The sequence below is a fragment of the Salmo salar genome, chromosome 28, assembly GCF_965601325.2.
Source record: "Salmo salar chromosome 28, fSalSal1, whole genome shotgun sequence".
Taxonomy (NCBI): domain Eukaryota; kingdom Metazoa; phylum Chordata; class Actinopteri; order Salmoniformes; family Salmonidae; genus Salmo; species Salmo salar.
The window spans coordinates 23,001,702-23,019,412 of NC_138318.1; the positions used below are offsets into that span (position 1 = coordinate 23,001,702).

At 42.4% G+C, this 17,711-nt stretch overlaps 1 protein-coding gene across 2 annotated transcripts in view; it reads right to left on the minus strand.

The window, feature by feature from the left end:
* Nucleotides 1–2,346: 2,346 nt before the first annotated feature.
* Nucleotides 2,347–17,711, minus strand: part of desi2 (desumoylating isopeptidase 2) — a 49,784-nt gene continuing 34,419 nt past the window's right edge. For both annotated transcript variants that reach the window (XM_014179947.3, XM_082970521.1), the window contains 2 exons: nt 6,403–6,544; nt 2,347–3,359 (listed from right to left, as the gene is read on the minus strand). In XM_014179947.3, coding sequence (XP_014035422.1) covers nt 3,090–3,359; nt 6,403–6,544 — 412 coding nt within the window. In that variant the 3' untranslated portion in view covers nt 2,347–3,089. The remainder of the gene's footprint in view (nt 3,360–6,402; nt 6,545–17,711) is intronic.

Genomic DNA, 17,711 nt, shown 5'->3' on the forward strand with positions numbered 1-17,711 from the left:
GGAGATATTTTTCATTTAAACTCCACAGAGCAATGTGTTCACTAGCCACTAGGGGTCATCACACCTCAGAGGTGTAACAGAAACAGGACTTCCAGGGGAAAGGCAGATGACAGATATATCTGCAGTCTGTCACTCATGTCACCACCACAGAGTAGATCTAGGGGACTTGGTCCTTTGGTGCCTTGGCTGGTGAAAACATGTCAACACAGAGATCTGAATGAGAACAGTTGACACTGCCAGCAACCGATCAAGGACCTGGTGGTCTGACAATCTAAGCTACCTCATTTCAAATGGAAAATTCTGGCAAACAGGATTGCACATCTAGTGTCAAAAAGGCACAGTGAGTAAATATTAAGGATTACATTTAGTAGTTAGCTCTAAAAGCCATAGGGCTTTTGAGTTATGAAGGACAGCTCACTTTTCCAGAACTTCTACATTTGACAAAGTTCCATGAAAATCCCCATTGTGGTAGCACACAGGGGCGGAAATCCCAGGGGGGACGGGGGGGACACGACCCCCCCATCCTGGGAAAATATGATTTGTTCCCCCCCCAATATATCACTGTAAACATAACTATCTAATTTAAATAATATTACTAATACGCAATGAAAGCAATTGTGCTGATTATAGACACTTAATAGCTCGTTTTTAAGTTTCAAAAGATTGCGCCCCCCCCACCCTTTGCCTCACAATGGTTTGATCCACTGCCAGTTCCTTAGTTGGCAAGGTAACAGAGGGTTCGTATCTACTGTAAATTAGTGCTTCAAAGTCCCTGTGATAAGGTTAGTGATAAACTGAAGTCCAAACTGAACAGAACTACACTCTGTTCTACGATTGTCTTAAATATATTTAATGGTCTCGTTCCAAAAGCTAAATTGTCGCAAGGGAACTTTTATTTATTTATTTTATTTCACCTTTATTTAACCCGGGTAGCAAAGATTATAGCAAACACCACTGAAACGGAATTGGTGCTCGCTAGCTTTGCAAATTCAGCTATTGTTGGAAGCTAGCCAATATGAAACAAACGATTAAAATGACAAAAGGTTGCAGCATATGTTGTGTAAATGGTGAACTCATACAGCTGTCAACTCTTGTCACTGCAATCCGTTTCACATTTGCTAGCTACCTTTTAGATCGAAGCCCATATAGAATGATAGAAGATAAGATGGTAGAAGCCCATCTCCTACTGTAAATAACCTGCACACTGTGTGTGGGTGTGTGTGTGTGTGTGTGTGTGTGTGTGTGTGTGTGTGTGGCCAGCCAGGTAGAAAAATGGCAGAAAAAAGACGGACATCAGAGTATTTTTCAGTATACCAAAACGCAAAGTAAGAACCCTAGTAGCCTAATATCTCAAAGACTAGTTGATAAAATGTTCATAAGAAAGAAGTGAAATACTAATGGAAATGTTTCACAATGATGTCATTAGGCAGAGCAGGCAACAGATGGCACACAGACAGCAGAGTTGGGGACAGATATGCAGGGACAGACTGGCAGAGACAGGGAGTCTCAGGTAAGTTTGTTGAGTCTTTGTTTGGCAACATTATGAAAGGTTCTCCATTTTTTTGACTAGTAAAATAGGAACATAATTGGAAAATGCCATGGATACCCCCACTCTCAACTTAAACTGGTGACTGAACTAAGATTTGTTAAAGGCAATGGTATTGCTGTTGTGATTAGTTGTGTAGTTTTGGGTACTGGTAGTTAGGAGTACGGCAAACACCTTATTTCTTTGGTTCCTCAATATACATTTACCATATTACAACGTAGGCTATGTGTTACAGCACTACTTTTGGTGTCCCCCTCAGGAATTGCTCTTGAGAAAATTTAATGTAATTGTCCCCTCCAAAGTTGATATCAGATTTTCGCCCCTGGTAGCACATCCTGAGCAGGTTGGTCAGTTTCACAGAACATTTATCATCTTGAGAGAAAATACAGTAAGCTTGAATCTAGTTTTTTTGGAGTCATGAATGGTGGGAAATCTACAGTGTCTCTTTGCTAACATTAAATCAGTCTGGAGCCTTCATATACTGTGGGAAAATATCCTGTTTGGGTAACAACTGCTACTTCAACAGGAAAACTCATGTTAATACAAGTTGAGTGTTGTTCAATAGCCATAGGTACGTGCCAAGTACAATCCCAAACAATGGAGGCCAATCAGATTTCCGTCACAGAGATGTTACTGCAGTCAAGTGCAACAGCAGCAGCCCAGATGGAGGAGGAGGGAGTCCACATACAAATAGGCTGACTCCCTCCTGGCCATTAGAAATGTAATTAAGCTATACTGACATCAGCACCATGCTCAGTAGGGAGAATACCTTTAGTTTATAACTCATTAAAACAACAATCTACGTCATATATTTTCTTTAATAACTTTAAAATGGGATACAAATCTTTTCAGTTACACAGAAGACTCTAAAAACAGTGGAAAACATCTAAAGTAAGTTAGTTATTGTAGGTTAAGAAGGAGTCCGCTGCTTCACAAAGAGAGAAACAGGTCAACTATAGAGAAACAGTGCAGAGCTCAACGAGCAGGTACAGTAAAAATCTTCAGGCACAGCTGCCACGGGGGTAGACATCAGCTGTGTGTGTTTTAAGAAAAGTGTGGAGGAGTTTGGCCCAGGTGGTAGCTTCTCGGTAATCGTAAAACACACACACAAACAGGTTGTAAACAAAAGAGGATTAAAAATGCTATATAGAGTGATCAGAAAAGTGTCAGAAAAGCAAAAGAAGCAAAACATATAAAATATTTTTTTAGAGTCCTGAGTATATAAAATAAAGGCCAAGAAAATGAAGAAATGACACAAAACATGATCTGAATGTTGTTTTTCTATGTGTAAAACAACAGTACTCTGAGCCTGTAGCCATTACCTCAAGGCTGCCAGTCAAGTCAGTGTAGGCGGGACTTCAATGCAGCTGGTGGATGGCAAGTCTCATCAGGAGCGCAGTAGGCAGGGGCGGTGGGTAGGGGGTGGGTTGGGTTTGGGGTAGTGTCTATTGGCAGAGTGGTGTACAGTACAGTAAGCCTGTCCATGTGGGGGGGCCCTGCCGGAGCCTGTCACTGAAGGCGATGGTGAACCCTGAGACTAGTCCTATCGGCGTGGCTGATGTCGGGGAACTCTGGGCAGCCTGGAGGGAGAAGGAGAGGAGAGGGAGGGGGAAGGCATGGAGCTCATGGAGGCCAGAGAGGCGGAGGCGTCCTCTGCCTCCTCCAGCTCCCCCTGGAGTTCCTGGCTGACACTGGACTGCAGGGCGGCCGGGGTCAGCCACTCCTTGGGAAGGCAGCTCTGCAGGAAGGGCACACAGGAGCTGAAGTAGGCCAGCCGGTTCACCCAGCGCGGGATCTCCCTGCCACACAGGATCTGATGGACAGACAGGAAGAGTGCAGAGTAGAACAGTGAGACATGCAGTACTGATACTAGAGTACTAGGCCTTACTGGAAATGGATCTGATGACACTGTAGCGGTAAGGCATTTGGCCCTGCTACGCAGGATAGAGCTAATGGTCCTTGAGGTATTAGAATGAACTGCACTAGTCTGTATTCAATTGGACCCTTATTCATCTGATGGACTGGGTGCTATTTCAATGTGAAAATAGTGTGTCTGTATCGTCTTGCTAAGTACGGACATCATTACAATGGAATGACTTCATTAATGGACACTAGCCAGGACCATTCATTTTATCACCCCAGTGAATGGACGAGTTTACTTCTGTTCGAGACTCTGACAAAGACATCTGTGTTGAATTGTTATCTGTCCCCTATCACTTCTCTAACACCTATGACATTCTTAGAATTTCTCACATCACAATAAAAATATATTTCCTGTGAAAATAGTGCAACCATAAAAACTATATCTTCAAACCTTGTGGTCCAAAGCGAACACCAAACAACTGACCCAGTAAATGCAGAGAAACACAAATTGCCCTTTCTTTCAAAGCGGTATTAGCTGTAGATGTTTATCTTTAGTCCTCCTGACATCAAATTGAATTATTCCATTTGGGAAAAACCCGGTCTTGGATGGGAAAAGCCTCTGGCTGTGAAAAACAAGCCAAGTGTGATAACACCAGCAGCACTGAGGCATAGAGGAGGAGAATCATTCTGGAGGCCCTGGCCTGGAGCTATAAAATAGCCTTAATGCCACAAACAAGCCTGCTATGATGGGCTTCAATTGTGCATGGGTTAACATCCTTGTGAGCAGTGACATTCATGTTCTCAACTGCACAATGTGATTGTGAGGTTGTTAGTCTTTGCCTACATTTCACATGAAAAGGCAAGACAATGCTCTTGAGGCTTGATGTAGGCTACCAATGACAGACATACATATGTCTATATAGGCTTCCCATGAGAACTAGGCCACCAATCAGTGGACTGATTCTCCACGGTTGAGTAATCCGTTTCAGTAGGAATGCTGTGTTCTCCCATACAGTATCTTAATTTTCACAAAATATCACCTAAAATAGACCACATAGAGAAAAAGACAATTACAGGCTACCGTTCTGGATGTAGGATTTCAGTACAGAAACCTTACAGGTCTGAAATAAATAACTGTCACACATAGAGATGGGGATCTGTGGTGGACTTTGCAGAGCTAATCCCATTCCAAGTTCTCTCTCACAGATTCCTTCACTGCGGAGCAAACGTGCATAATCCCAGGACCAAATCAGGCTGGCAGAAAATGAAACTGTCAAACAGATACTTCCCACACAACAAGGAAGGGAGAGAAGCGCTGTATGCCTGAGGCAGACCGGGGGAGGACATTCCCATTCTATTCCTGAACAATTATATCATCCAATAGGGAGAGGACTCTACAACAAGAGTACATATCTAGGCTATGCATAGATACATCTTCAATAATGATTTGCTTACATTAAACACAGATTTTTTGGGGGGGGGGATCGTAAATGACTAGAAACAACGCTCTGACTCAGTCTACACAATATAGCCATACATTGTCATACTAGACGTGTGTGGTTGTAGAAGTGTTAACAAGACAATGAGGTAACTGAGTGTTTCAACACTTCAGGAGGAGGAGGAGGAGCTGGTTTCACTGTAAATATGTTCTTATTCAGAGTGTCATCAGGCCCACTTCATTTGCCTTCCAAATGCAGAGACATTATCAGTGTCAGAGACATCAAAGACTATCTAGAGTATTAGTCACCTCCATCTTCGCCGTCCCCAGGAAACACACTCACACATACTTCACAGCTCAAGATGGCCCCTAACAGACAGGAACCACCACAGAAGTGAATATCCACTGCATTAGTGCAGTGTTTCATTATAAAGATGGGAATCAACAAGACCAAGGGGTGTAAATGATGGGAGAAGGCAGAATGCTTGGTAAGAATTGACAATTAGCCTAACTTCCTCTCTCAGAACAATTTGGGTTGATTACATTGGGTTCTCTGAGGAAATCATTTAATTTTATTTCACCTTTATTTAACCAGGTAGGCTAGTTGAGAACAAGTTCTCATTTGCAACTGCGACCTGGCCAAGATAAAGTATAGCAATTCGACACATACAACAGAGTTACACAATGGAATAAACAAACATACAGTCAATAATACAGTAGAAAAAAAATAAAACATTTAACTATGCAAGGAATTCTATTCACACAGTCACATTGTAAAATAGCACAGAGCAAATGTTATGGTAAGCTTCATTTCTCTTCCAAGGAGGATGTTTCTTTAGTAAGCATGAGACCAAAGCCCAGAGAAGGGAAGAGCCCCCGTCTCCAGGGGTAACCTGAACCTATGCATTGTGTGAGCATGCATGTGTGTGAGAATGAGTGTGTCTGTAGGTGTTTGCTAGTAGGCGTGTGTGTTGTATTTGCAAATGTAGGTGTATGAGTCAGGAGGAGTTTCTGTCAGTGGTGTATGACAGGCCTGGCAGCTGGGGCAGTGTGTCTGGGCTTGTAGCAGAGCTCTCTAATCCCTGTCTGCCACACAGATGCTGGGTGTAATCATACTCATTACTCACCCGCTCCACCAATCTGCTCTAACACTGTACTTATAAACTCATAATGCTTGGCTTCTACTCAATGCACTGAACAAACACAGGTTGAGATATTTGTCGTCTGTCCCGTGGGAGGTGGGGGATTCTCCTTCTCTGCTCTTTGTGAGACTGTTCTAGGCTGGACCAGGCACCTGGCAGGTTCAACGTCAGAGCAAAGTGGCACTACATCCAGGCACCCTGACCTAGAATGCTCTAGCACAGCCCTGGTGACAAGAGGAGTGCTGGGGGGGGGATGCTTGTCTTATGTGGACCACTGTGACGTACCCTGGACAACGCAGGGATATAGGCCTTTGTCTTTCCTTAAGGAGAGCTTGGGCATAAATAATATATGTACGTGAGTGGGTGAGAGAGAGGGAGCGAGAGAGAGAGGGTATGTTCAGAGCGTCCCTTACCTCCGACAGGGCTGAGGAGAAGTGGTTACAGTTCTTGTGCATGAGGTGGTAGGCGTTTCCCTTGTACTCTTTCCCCAGCTCCTCCATGATGCGCTCCACATCCTCCTCTGTGAAGTCTGTGCTGCCCAGAACAATGGCTTCTCTGATGCCAGGAACAGGATCAACACAGAGAGAGAAGGTCACTTCTAAGGACATTTTTTCATCATGCAAGAAAATGTTTTACATTTTACCACGCGAAATTATAATTGTGAGTATTCCAGATTTTTTGCCGAGCTCAAGGGCAGTTTTGCGGATGTAAAATGTTTCCTAAGACTTCATAATCTACCCTTTGTCATCTTTTAGATTAAAAATGCTACTGTATGCGTGGAATCTACACAACAGACCGGCCCATCTGCGCAATGACTACACAGGCAGAGTTCACTTCAATTATAGATGAAGCTCTTCATCTTCACAGAAGTGACTCAGCCTAACCAAAATGAGCCGTGGGGAAGAAGTGGACCACAGTGTTAGCCACTATAGTATCTTTGGAGCATTGCTGTACTAAGACAGGAGCAGCCTCATCACTCAACAACCACCATCATCATCTGAAGATCACAATCACCTTCATTCACCAAGGACATTTACACACTCTGAATTGTACTTGGTGATATAGTGCTGCTCGTGAAGGACAACAGAGTTTATTATATACAAATAAGTAGAGTGCATATAGAGCTATGTAGATAAAGGTATGTTAAGGAAAAGAGACCTGGAAATGCATGCTGGAGGCATTATGTGAGAGGGCATAACAATAGTAAGGCAACCCCTGGAAATTATTCTATAGTAGATACTGCAAGTTCTTTAAAAAGTAGAACGCCAAAACAATTGCGTCATCCAACCAACATTACTGTGGTGTTTATAGTCACTCCCAGTAGTATCCTCCTATAGCAGATACACAAACACGCAAAGTTTATTTAGAACATGTTCCACAGAGACACTCCAGTGCCATGGGGCTGCTTAACTGTCACATGTGCAACCAGAAAAAAAAAAATTCACTCTAGACCTTCACTCCACACACAGTGATGCATACAAAGCTCTCCCACCCTCCATTAGGAAAATCTGACCATAATTCTATCCTCCTGATTCCTGCGTACAAACAAAACCTAACGCAGGAAGTACCAGTAACACGCTCAATACGGAAGTGGTCAGATGACCTGGATGCTACACTACAGGACTGATTTGCTAGCACAGACTGGAATATGTTCCGGGATTCATCCAATGGCATTGAGGAGTATACCACCTCAGTCATTGGCTTTATCAATAAGTGCATCGACAACGTCGTCCTCACAGTGACCGTTCAGTGGTTACTCCTTTAAAAGTTGCGTCATACTGCGGCGCATTCTGTGGAACGTCATTTAATTGTTAGCCATTTTTTTCTGTTAATGCAAATTAGTGTTATTGGCATTACCAGAGACGGGGAGGGCACGCGGGAGACTGGGGTTCAATTCCCCGACGGAGAGGAAGGAGTAGGGTGTCCTTGCCAATAAGAATGTGTTCTTAACTGATTCCATATGTGTTATTTCATAGTTTTGATGTCTTTACTATTTTAGAATGTAGAAAATAGTAAAAATGAAGAAAAATCCTGGAATGAGTATGTGTCCAAATATGGCGCTGTACAACGTGACGGTCGGGAGTAGGCTGTAGCCTAAGTGATTGGAGGATTCTAAATGAATATCTAAGGAGCATAACATTTCCACACCCTAATTGTAGTGTAACCGAACTTTCAGTTGAGCGTACTAGCCCTTTGCCTGCTCTACCAGAAGTCAATGCTGTTGCTACTGTATGCAACTTCTTGCTAGCTAGTTAGCATAACAAATAACTAGAGAGACATTTTTCGACTTGGGTGTGTTCTTCAATTCAATCTGGAGTACCTGCGCTCATAAATTCAGAGCGTTGGCAAATTGTATGTTTGTAAATTCAGACCGTTTCGCTCTTGGAGAGCACACTAGATGTTCGGGCTGAGGAGTAGGGTTGATTTTAGCGTTCTGGCCTTACAACGGCAGTCAAGCACCCAAGCTAACGTTGGCTAGCTTGCTAGCTACTTCCAGACACAAATGAGACCACTCTGACCATTTTACTCGCCCTAGCAGAGCTGGTTAGGCAGTTTGTGTAAACCAGAGCGATGGTGACTAACTGTGCTGCTGGAAACAATTGAATTACTATTTTTTGCCGACGTTTACTGACACCGGCCATATTCAATGGGTGTTGAGCGCTTGTAAATGCATTATTCTGCGCTCTGGTAAACTCAGAGTGCTCTGACATGGGTGTAGATATCAGGATCGAATTTACGAAAGCACCCGAATGTCCATTGACAACGCACAACGACTATGTAATTTAACTAAGCTAAGAATGACTGGAATAATCAAGTCAATAAACATTGGGTAGTTAGCCTATAGTTAATATACTGGCAAGTTTGATGTATAACTACTAACGTTAGGTAGCTAGCTAACATGCAGGTACATACTGCTGTAATGATATGCTATGCTATGTGGTACGTAAGGACAGCGTAGATAACAAATTGTCAGCCAACATAATGTGTAAGGTAACTTATTTGAAAAGTCATGACTTTATTACATTGGGTAGCAAGCTATCCCTTGGTCATTAGGGCAAACCTGGTCTGTGATAGGTGGTGGGGTTCACACCTAGCTCGGCTATTAAACTATACTTTAGTAAAGGTTGAATAGTCCATTGTTCAGCTATTAGCCCCCCTCCCCAACTTGCAACAAATTGTGGTTACTCCCATCTTGTTCCTCGCATCATTCTGCGCCCGAGTGGCTCGCTTGTGGGCGTGCTGGCAAGGATATGGCAGCACCTTCGGTTGTGCGTCAAGAATTCTGCAGAGCAAGTTTGTATGGAGGTCTGGTTATTCACAGGCAAATTGTTATAGGCTATGGAAGTACATCTGTCTTTTGTCGAGAGCAAAACTTGTCAACTTTTCTGAAAGCAATTTTTACAGAAGGATGAAAGAACACAATATGTCTGTCAGGGAATGCTATTCTGATATGTCAGATGAAGAGTTAGACCAGAAAGTCAGCGCCATTAAGGCAAGGATGCCCCATGCAGGCTTTAGAATGGTCAAAGGAAGTCTCAGAGCAATGGGCCATCGTGTACAATGGCAAAGAGTTAGGGAGTCTTTGCAACGTGTAAACGGCCTAATACTCGGGCCCAGAGTCAAATATTTGCATATTATTGGTAGATTTGGATAGAAAACACTCTGAAGTTTCTAAAACTGTTTGAATGGTGTCTGTGAGTATAACAGAACTCATATGGCAGGCAAAAACCTGAGAAAAATACAGCCAGGAAATGAAAATCTGGTGCCTGTAGTTTTTTCAAGTCATTGCCAATCGAACACAGTGAGTTAGGGTTCATTTTGCACTTCCTAAGGCATCCACTAGATGTCAACAGTCTTTAGAAAGTTGTTTGAGGCGTCTATGATGAACAGAGACCGAACAAGAAGGCTGGGAAGTTGGTGACCAAGGGAAGGACATCAGTTCATTGGTGCGCAATCACGTGAGGAGGTAGCTCTGTTCCAAAACGTTTTTCAAGACAATGGAATCGTCCGGTTGGAATATTACTGAATTTTCATGTTCTAAAGGCCCTAAAGATTGATGCTTTACAACGTTTGACATGTTTGAACGAACGTAAACAGAACTTTTTTTTTTACTTTTCGTCGTGACATTTTCCTCGCGCGTCCTACATTTTGAGTAGCTTACTGAAGGCGCAAACAACATGGAGTTATTTGGACATAAATTAGGAACTTTATCGAACAAAGCAACATTTATTGTGGACTTGGGATTCCTGGAAGTGCCTTCTGATGAAGATTATTAAAGGTAAGTGAATATTTCTAATGCTATTTATGCATTTAGATGACTCCAAAATGGCGGGTATCTGTAATTGCATGATGTATTTTTCTGAGCGCAGTACTCAGATTATTGCAAAGTGTGCTTTCCCAGTAAAGTTATTTTGAAATCTGTCAATGCGGTTGCATTCAGGAGATGTTAATCTATAATTCTTTGAATAACAGTTTTTATTTTATCAACATTTATAATGAGTATTTTTGTAAATTGTTGTGCTGATTCACTGGCAGTTTTGGGGGAAATACATTTTCTGAACGTCATGCGCCAATGTAAAATGCTGTTTTTGGATATAAATATGAACTTGATAGAACAAAAAATGCATGTATTGTCTAACAATGTCCTAGGAGTGTCATCTGATGAAGATTGTCAAAGGTTAGTGCATAATTTTAGCTGGTTTTCTGCTTTTGGTGACGCTTGTCCTTGCATTGAAAATGGCTGTGTGTAATTTTTTGTCTATGTACCGTCCTAACATAATCTAACTTTATGCTTTCGCCGTAAAGCCTTTTTGAAATCGGACAACGTGGTTGGATTAAGGAGATGTTTATCTATAAAATGGTGTAAAATAGTTGTATGTTTGAGAAATTTGAATTATGAGATTTTGTTGTTTTCGAATTTGGCGCTCTGATTTTTCACTGGCTGCACGGTGGGTGGGACGCTAGTGTCCCACTAGCCTCAAAAAGTTAAGCTTTCTGTGCTGTATTGACATATTCTGAAAATGACATCTGCTGCTTTAGATTGAATGGTCATATCTCAGTTATTGTTTTCATATCTACAAAAAAATAAGCTATTTTCTTAACTTTCAGAGTGCGAGCTGATCAAGGGGTCGAAAATGTAGATAATGCCAGATGTTCACTGTCCGAGGAACAGGCCGTGGAAGCTTTATTGCTGCCAAAAGTGTCCGTAACCAGAGGTAATTAAACTGTTTTGTGTTCTTTCTCTCTTCCTGTCTTGTTGTACATGGAACCTGTCTCACATGCATTAATAACAAAACTTAAGATATCAGCTGCTAATTTACAGATTTACACCACATAAACACTAAGCCATTTTTCATTGGACTACCTGTTGCTGCCAAGTCATGATTTCTCTGGGGGTTAGCCTTGAAATAACCAAGTGGTGAGACACATAGCCCTCTATATTTAAATGTTTCAGGTTTACACCGATAGTGGTTATGGAATGCATGTGATGCAGACACCTCAGAGGCACACACAACTTGCATTTCTATAACCACGGACCCACCTCAGTGTTCACTATTCATGGAGGAAGACCACAGGGCCACAGAGATTAGGTTCCTCCCCCCACAAAACCCTCTCTCTCTGTAAGAGTGGAACACTAATGGAGAGATGTTTGGAGTGCTGTGACATGTCAGTACCACAACTTACTGCAGTTTGGAGGAAGGATACCTTGACCTGTCGAATTCTATCCACCTCTTCTGTGTGGGATATGTGTTCCTACCTTGTCTGCGGGCAGATCTGCAGCATTTTCAGAGAGTTGGAATAATCACCCTTTAAGGTGAACCTGACACCTCAACAGCTGTGGCATATCGGAATGCTCCAAACACCTGTGCACATTTGTTTTTGCCTTAGCACTACACAGCTGATTCAAATGATCAAGTCATCATCAAGCTTCAAGTGGTATTTATGTCTAATAATGACATCTATTGTTTGTCCTCATGTGTCTGTTTTTCAGCATAAAGTACTCTGTAACCACTTAGTGTGGACACCAGGTGAGACCACACACAATAACAGTCTCTCTCCTTCACTTCACCCCCTTCTCCCTAAATCCTTTAGGTTATATCAGCTGTGTTGGTAAACCCCTTCCGCATCTGAACTGGCTGACAGAGGGCACAGCATGATCATAGGTGGGAGGTCACTTGGTCAGGTCAACAGGAAATATTATTCAAGAGATGCTTTACATTGAAATACAGAGATGTAGTAGTCCCAGAGTTAATGATCCAAGGTCAGTTTTGCATTTCACCTCTTGATGATGATGATGACTGACCGTGTTAGAATAATAAAAAACACGGCTTAATCATGCTCTCTCTCTATCCATCTGTCTCTCGTCTGCAGGTATGTTTTGATATGAGAGAGGAAGCCAGTCCCGTCATCGCCACCTCACCCACACTTAAGAGAACCAGCCTTGGGCCCCCAGATGGCCCGAAGGTTAAGAGACACCGCTAGAGACACTAATCTGAAAACAAGGCTCCCTAAATTTTATCAGCACATCGAATGCGCGACCCGGGATGGGAAAATTCTGGATCATTGTTACTCTAACTTCTGCGACGCATACAAAGCCATCCTTTCAGCAAATCTGACCACGACTCCATTTTGTTGCTCCCAGCCTATAGACAGAAACTAAAACAGGAAACGCCCGTGCAGCATTCGCGTAAAACTGAAAGCGCGAACCACTGCTTTTAATCAGGGCAAGGCGACCGGAAACATGACCGAATACAAACAGTGTAGCTATTCCCTCTGCAGGGCAATCAAACAAGCTAAGCGTCAGTATAGACAAAGTATAGTCGCAATTCAACAGCTCAGACACAAGAGGAAGTGGCAGGGTCTACAGTCAATCATGGATTACAAAAAGAAAACCAGCCCCGTCGCGGACCCCGATGTCTTGCTCCCAGACAAACTAAACAACTTCTTTGCTCGCTTTGAAGACAATACAGTGCCACCGACACGGCCCGCTACCAAAACCTGCGGGCTCTCCTTCACCGCAGCCAATGTGAGTAAAATATTTAAACGTGTTAACCCTCGCAAGGCTGCCGGCCCAGACGGCATCCCTAGCCGCGTCCTCAGAGCATGCGCAGACCAGCTGGCAGGTGTGTTTATGGACATATTCAACTACAGCTCAGCATTTAACACTATAGCACCCTCCAAACTCGTCATTAACCTCTCTAGGCTAGGCGGGACGAATTCGTCCCACCTACGTAACAGCCACTGCCAGCCTGTGGCGCGATTTTCAAAACCTTAAAAATCCTATTACTTCAATTTCTCAAACATATGACTATTTTACAGCCATTTAAAGACAAGACTCTCGTTAATCTAACCACACTGTCCGATTTCAAAAAGGCTTTACAACGAAAGCAAAACATTAGATTATGTCAGCAGAGTACCAAGCCAGAAATAATCAGACACCCATTTTTCAAGCCAGCATATAATGGCACCAAAACCCAGAAGACAGCTAAATGCAGCACTCACCTTTGATGATCTTCATCAGATGACAACCCTAGGACATTATGTTATACAATACATGCATGTTTTGTTCAATCAAGTTCATATTTATATCAAAAACCAGCTTTTTACATTAGCATGTGACGTTCAGAACTAGCATACCCCCCGCAAACTTCCGGGGAATTCGCTAACATTTTACTAAATTACTCACGATAAACGTTCACAAAAAGCATAACAATTATTTTAAGAATTATAGATACAGACCTCCTCTATGCACTCGATATGTCCGATTTTAAAATAGCTTTTTGGTGAAAGCACATTTTGCAATATTCTAAGTACATAGCCCAGGCATCACGGGCTCGCTATTTAGACACCCGGCAAGTTTAGCACTCACCATAATCATATTTACTATTATAAAAGTTTGATTACCTTTTGTTGTCTTCGTCAGAATGCACACCCAGGACTGCTACTTCAATAACAAATGTTGGTTTGGTCCAAAATAATCCATCGTTATATCCGAATAGCGGCGTTTTGTTCGTGCGTTCCAGACACTATCCGAAATAGTAAAGAAGTGTCGCGCGCATGGCGCAATTCGTGACAATAAAATTCTAAGTATTCCATTACCGTACTTCGAAGCATGTCAACCGCTGTTTAAAATCAATTTTTACGACATTTTTCTCGTAGAAAAGCGATAATATTCCGACAGGGAATCTCCTTTTCGGCAAACAGAGGAAAAAATCCCAAAGGCGGGGGCGGTCGGGGTCACGAGCATAAGCCCAGTGTCCCTTGATCGGCCACTTGAGAAAGGCGATAATGTGTTTCAGCCTGGGGCTGGAATGACGACATTCTGTTTTTTCCCGGGCTCTGAGCGCCTATGGACGACGTGGGAAGTGTCACGTTAGAGCAGAGATCCTTAGTAAATGATAGAGATGGAAAAGAAGTTCAAGAAATGGTCAGACAGGCCACTTCCTGTAAAGGAATCTCTCAGGTTTTGACCTGCCATTTGAGTTCTGTTATACTCACAGACACCATTCAAACAGTTTTAGAAAATGTAGGGTGTTTTCTATCCATATGTAATAAGTATATGCATATTCTAGTTACTGGGTAGGAGTGGTAACCAGATTAAATCGGGTATGTTTTTTATCCAGCCGTGTCAATACTGCCCCCTATCCTAAACAGGTTAAGCTCAAGACACTGGGTCTCGACCCCACCCTGTGCAACTGGGTCCTGTACTTAAATCATCAAGTTTGCAGACGACACTACAGTGGTAGGCTTGATTACCAACAACGACAAGACGACCTACAGGGAGGAGGTGAGGGCCCTCGGAGTGTGGTGTCAGGCAAACAACCTCACACTCAACGTCAACAAAACAAAGGAGATGATCGTGGACTTCAGGAAACAGCAGAGGGAGCACCCCTCTATCCACATCGACGGGACAGTAGTGGAGAAGGTGGAAAGTTTTAAGTTCCTCGGCGTACACATCACGGACAAACTGAAATGGTCCACCCACACAGACAGAGTGGTGAAGAAGGCGCAACAGCGCCTCTTCAACCTCAGGAGTAGAGGTCGACCAATTAAATCGGAATGGCCGATTAATTAGGGCCGATTTCAAGTTTTCATAACAAAATCGGTATTTTTGGCCACAGATTTGCCAATAAAAAAAAAGAAATGTACACCTTTATTTAACTAGGCAAGTCAGATTAAGAACACATTCTTATTTTCAATGACGGCCTAGGAACGGGGGGTTAACTGCCTTGTTCAGGGGGGATTCGGGGATTCGTTTTTGCAACCTTCCGGTTACTAGTCCAACGCTCCAACCACCTGCCTTACATTGCACTCCACGAAGAGCCTGCATGGCAGGCTGACTACCTGTTACGCGAGGGCAGCAAGAAGCCAAGGTAAGTTGCTAGCTAGCATTAAACTTATCTTATAAAAAAAACTATCAATCTTAACATGATCACTAGTTAACTACACATGGTTGATGATATTACTAGTTTATCTAACGTGTCCTGCGTTGCTTATAATCGATGCGGTGCCTGTTAATTTATCATTGCATCATAGCCTACTTCGCCAAACGGATGTTGATTTAACAAGCGCATTTGCGAAAAAAGCACTGTCGTTGCACCAATGTACCTAACCATAAACATCAATGCCTTTCTTTAAAATCAATAAACAAGTATATATATTTTTAAACCTGCATATTTAGTTAATATTGCCAGCTAACATGAAATTGTGTCACATCTCTAGCGTTCATTGCACGCAGAGTCAGGGTATATGTAACAGTTTGGGCCGCCTGGCTCGTTGCGAACTAATTTGCCAGAATTTTACGTAATTATTATGACATAACATTGAAGGTTGGGCAATGTAACAGGAATATTTAGACTTAGGGATGCCACCCGTTAGATAAAATACGGAACGGTTCTGTATTTCACTGACAGGAAAAACGTTTTGTTTTCGAGATAATAGTTTCCGGATTCGACCATATTAATGACCTAAGGCTCGTATTTCTGTGTGTTATTATGTTATAATTAAGTCTATGATTTGATAGAGCAGTCTGACTGAGCAGTGGTAGGCAGCAGCAGGCTCATAAGCATTCATTCAAAACAGCACTTTCGTGCGTTTTGCCAGCGGCCCTTTGCAATGCATTGCGCTGTTTATGACTTCAAGCCTATCAACTCCCAAGATGAGGCTGGTGTAACCGATGTGAAATAGCTAGCTAGTTAGCCGGGTGCGCGCTAATAGCGTTTCAAACGTCACTCGCTCTGAGACTTGGAGTGGTTGTTCCCCTTGCTCTGCATGGGTAACACTGCTTCGAGGGTGGCTGTTGTCGATGTGTTCCTGGTTCAAGCCCAGGTAGGAGCGAGGAGAGGGACGGAAGCGATACTGTTACACTGGCAATACTAAAGTGCCTATAAGAACATCCAATAGTCAAAGGTATATGAAATACAAATCGTATAGAGAGAAATAGTCCTATAATAACTACAATCTAAAACTTCTTACCTGGGAATATTGAAGACTCATGTTAAAAGGAACCACCAGCTTTCATATGTTCTCATGTTCTGAGCAAGGAACTTATACGTTAGCTTTCTTACATGGCACATATTGCACTTTTACTTTCTTCTCCAACACTTTGTTTTTGCATTATTTAAACCAAATTGAACATTTTCATTATTTAATTGAGGCTAAATTGATTTTGATGTATTATATTAAGTTAAAATAAAAGTTTTCATTCAGTATTGTTGTAATTGTCATTATTACAAATAAATAAATACAAAATAAATAAATAAATCGACCGATTAATCAATATAGGCTTTTTTTGGTCATCCAATAGTCGGTATTGAAAAATCATAAATCGGTCGACCTCTACTCAGGAGGCTGAAGAAATTTGGCACAATCAAGAGCATCTTGTCGGGCTGTATCACCGCCTGGTACGGCAACTGCTCTGCCCACAACCGCAAGGCTCTCCAGAGGGTAGTGAGGTCTGCACAACGCATCACCGGGGGCAAACTACCTGCCCTCCAAGACACCTAAACCACCCGATGTCACAGGAAGGCCAAAAAGATCAAGGACAACAACCACCCGAGCCACTGCCTGGTCACCCCGCAATCATCCAGAAGGCGAGGTCAGTACAGGTGCATCAAAGCTGGGACCGAGAGACTGAAAAACAGCTTCTATCTCAAGGCCATCAGACTATAAAACAGCCATCACTAACATTGAGTGGCTGCTGCCAACATACTGACTCAAATCTCTAGCCACTTTAATAATTAAAAATTGGATGTAATAAATATCACTAGTCACTTTAAACAATGCCACTTTATATAATGTTTACATAGCCTACATTACTCATCTCATATGTATATACTGTACTCTATACTGTATACCATCTACTGCATCTTGCCTACGCCGTTTGGCCATTGCTCATCCATATATTTATATGTACATATTCTTATTCATTCCTTTACACTTGTGTGTATCAGGTAGTTGGTGAGAAATTGTTAGATTACTTGTTAGATATTACTGCATGGTCGGAACTAGAATCACAAGCATTTCGCTACACTCGCATTAACATCTGCTAACCATGTGTATGTGACCAATAACATTTTATTTGATTAATTGTGATGAACTGAGAGAATTAGGGTAGCAATGTAATTAATTAATAATATGCTGTCTGCCTCTGTTCTTACCTCTTTCCCTTTCTGTCTTCTACACCTCTCTCCCCACCTTGTCTTTCTTCCTCATTTTATAA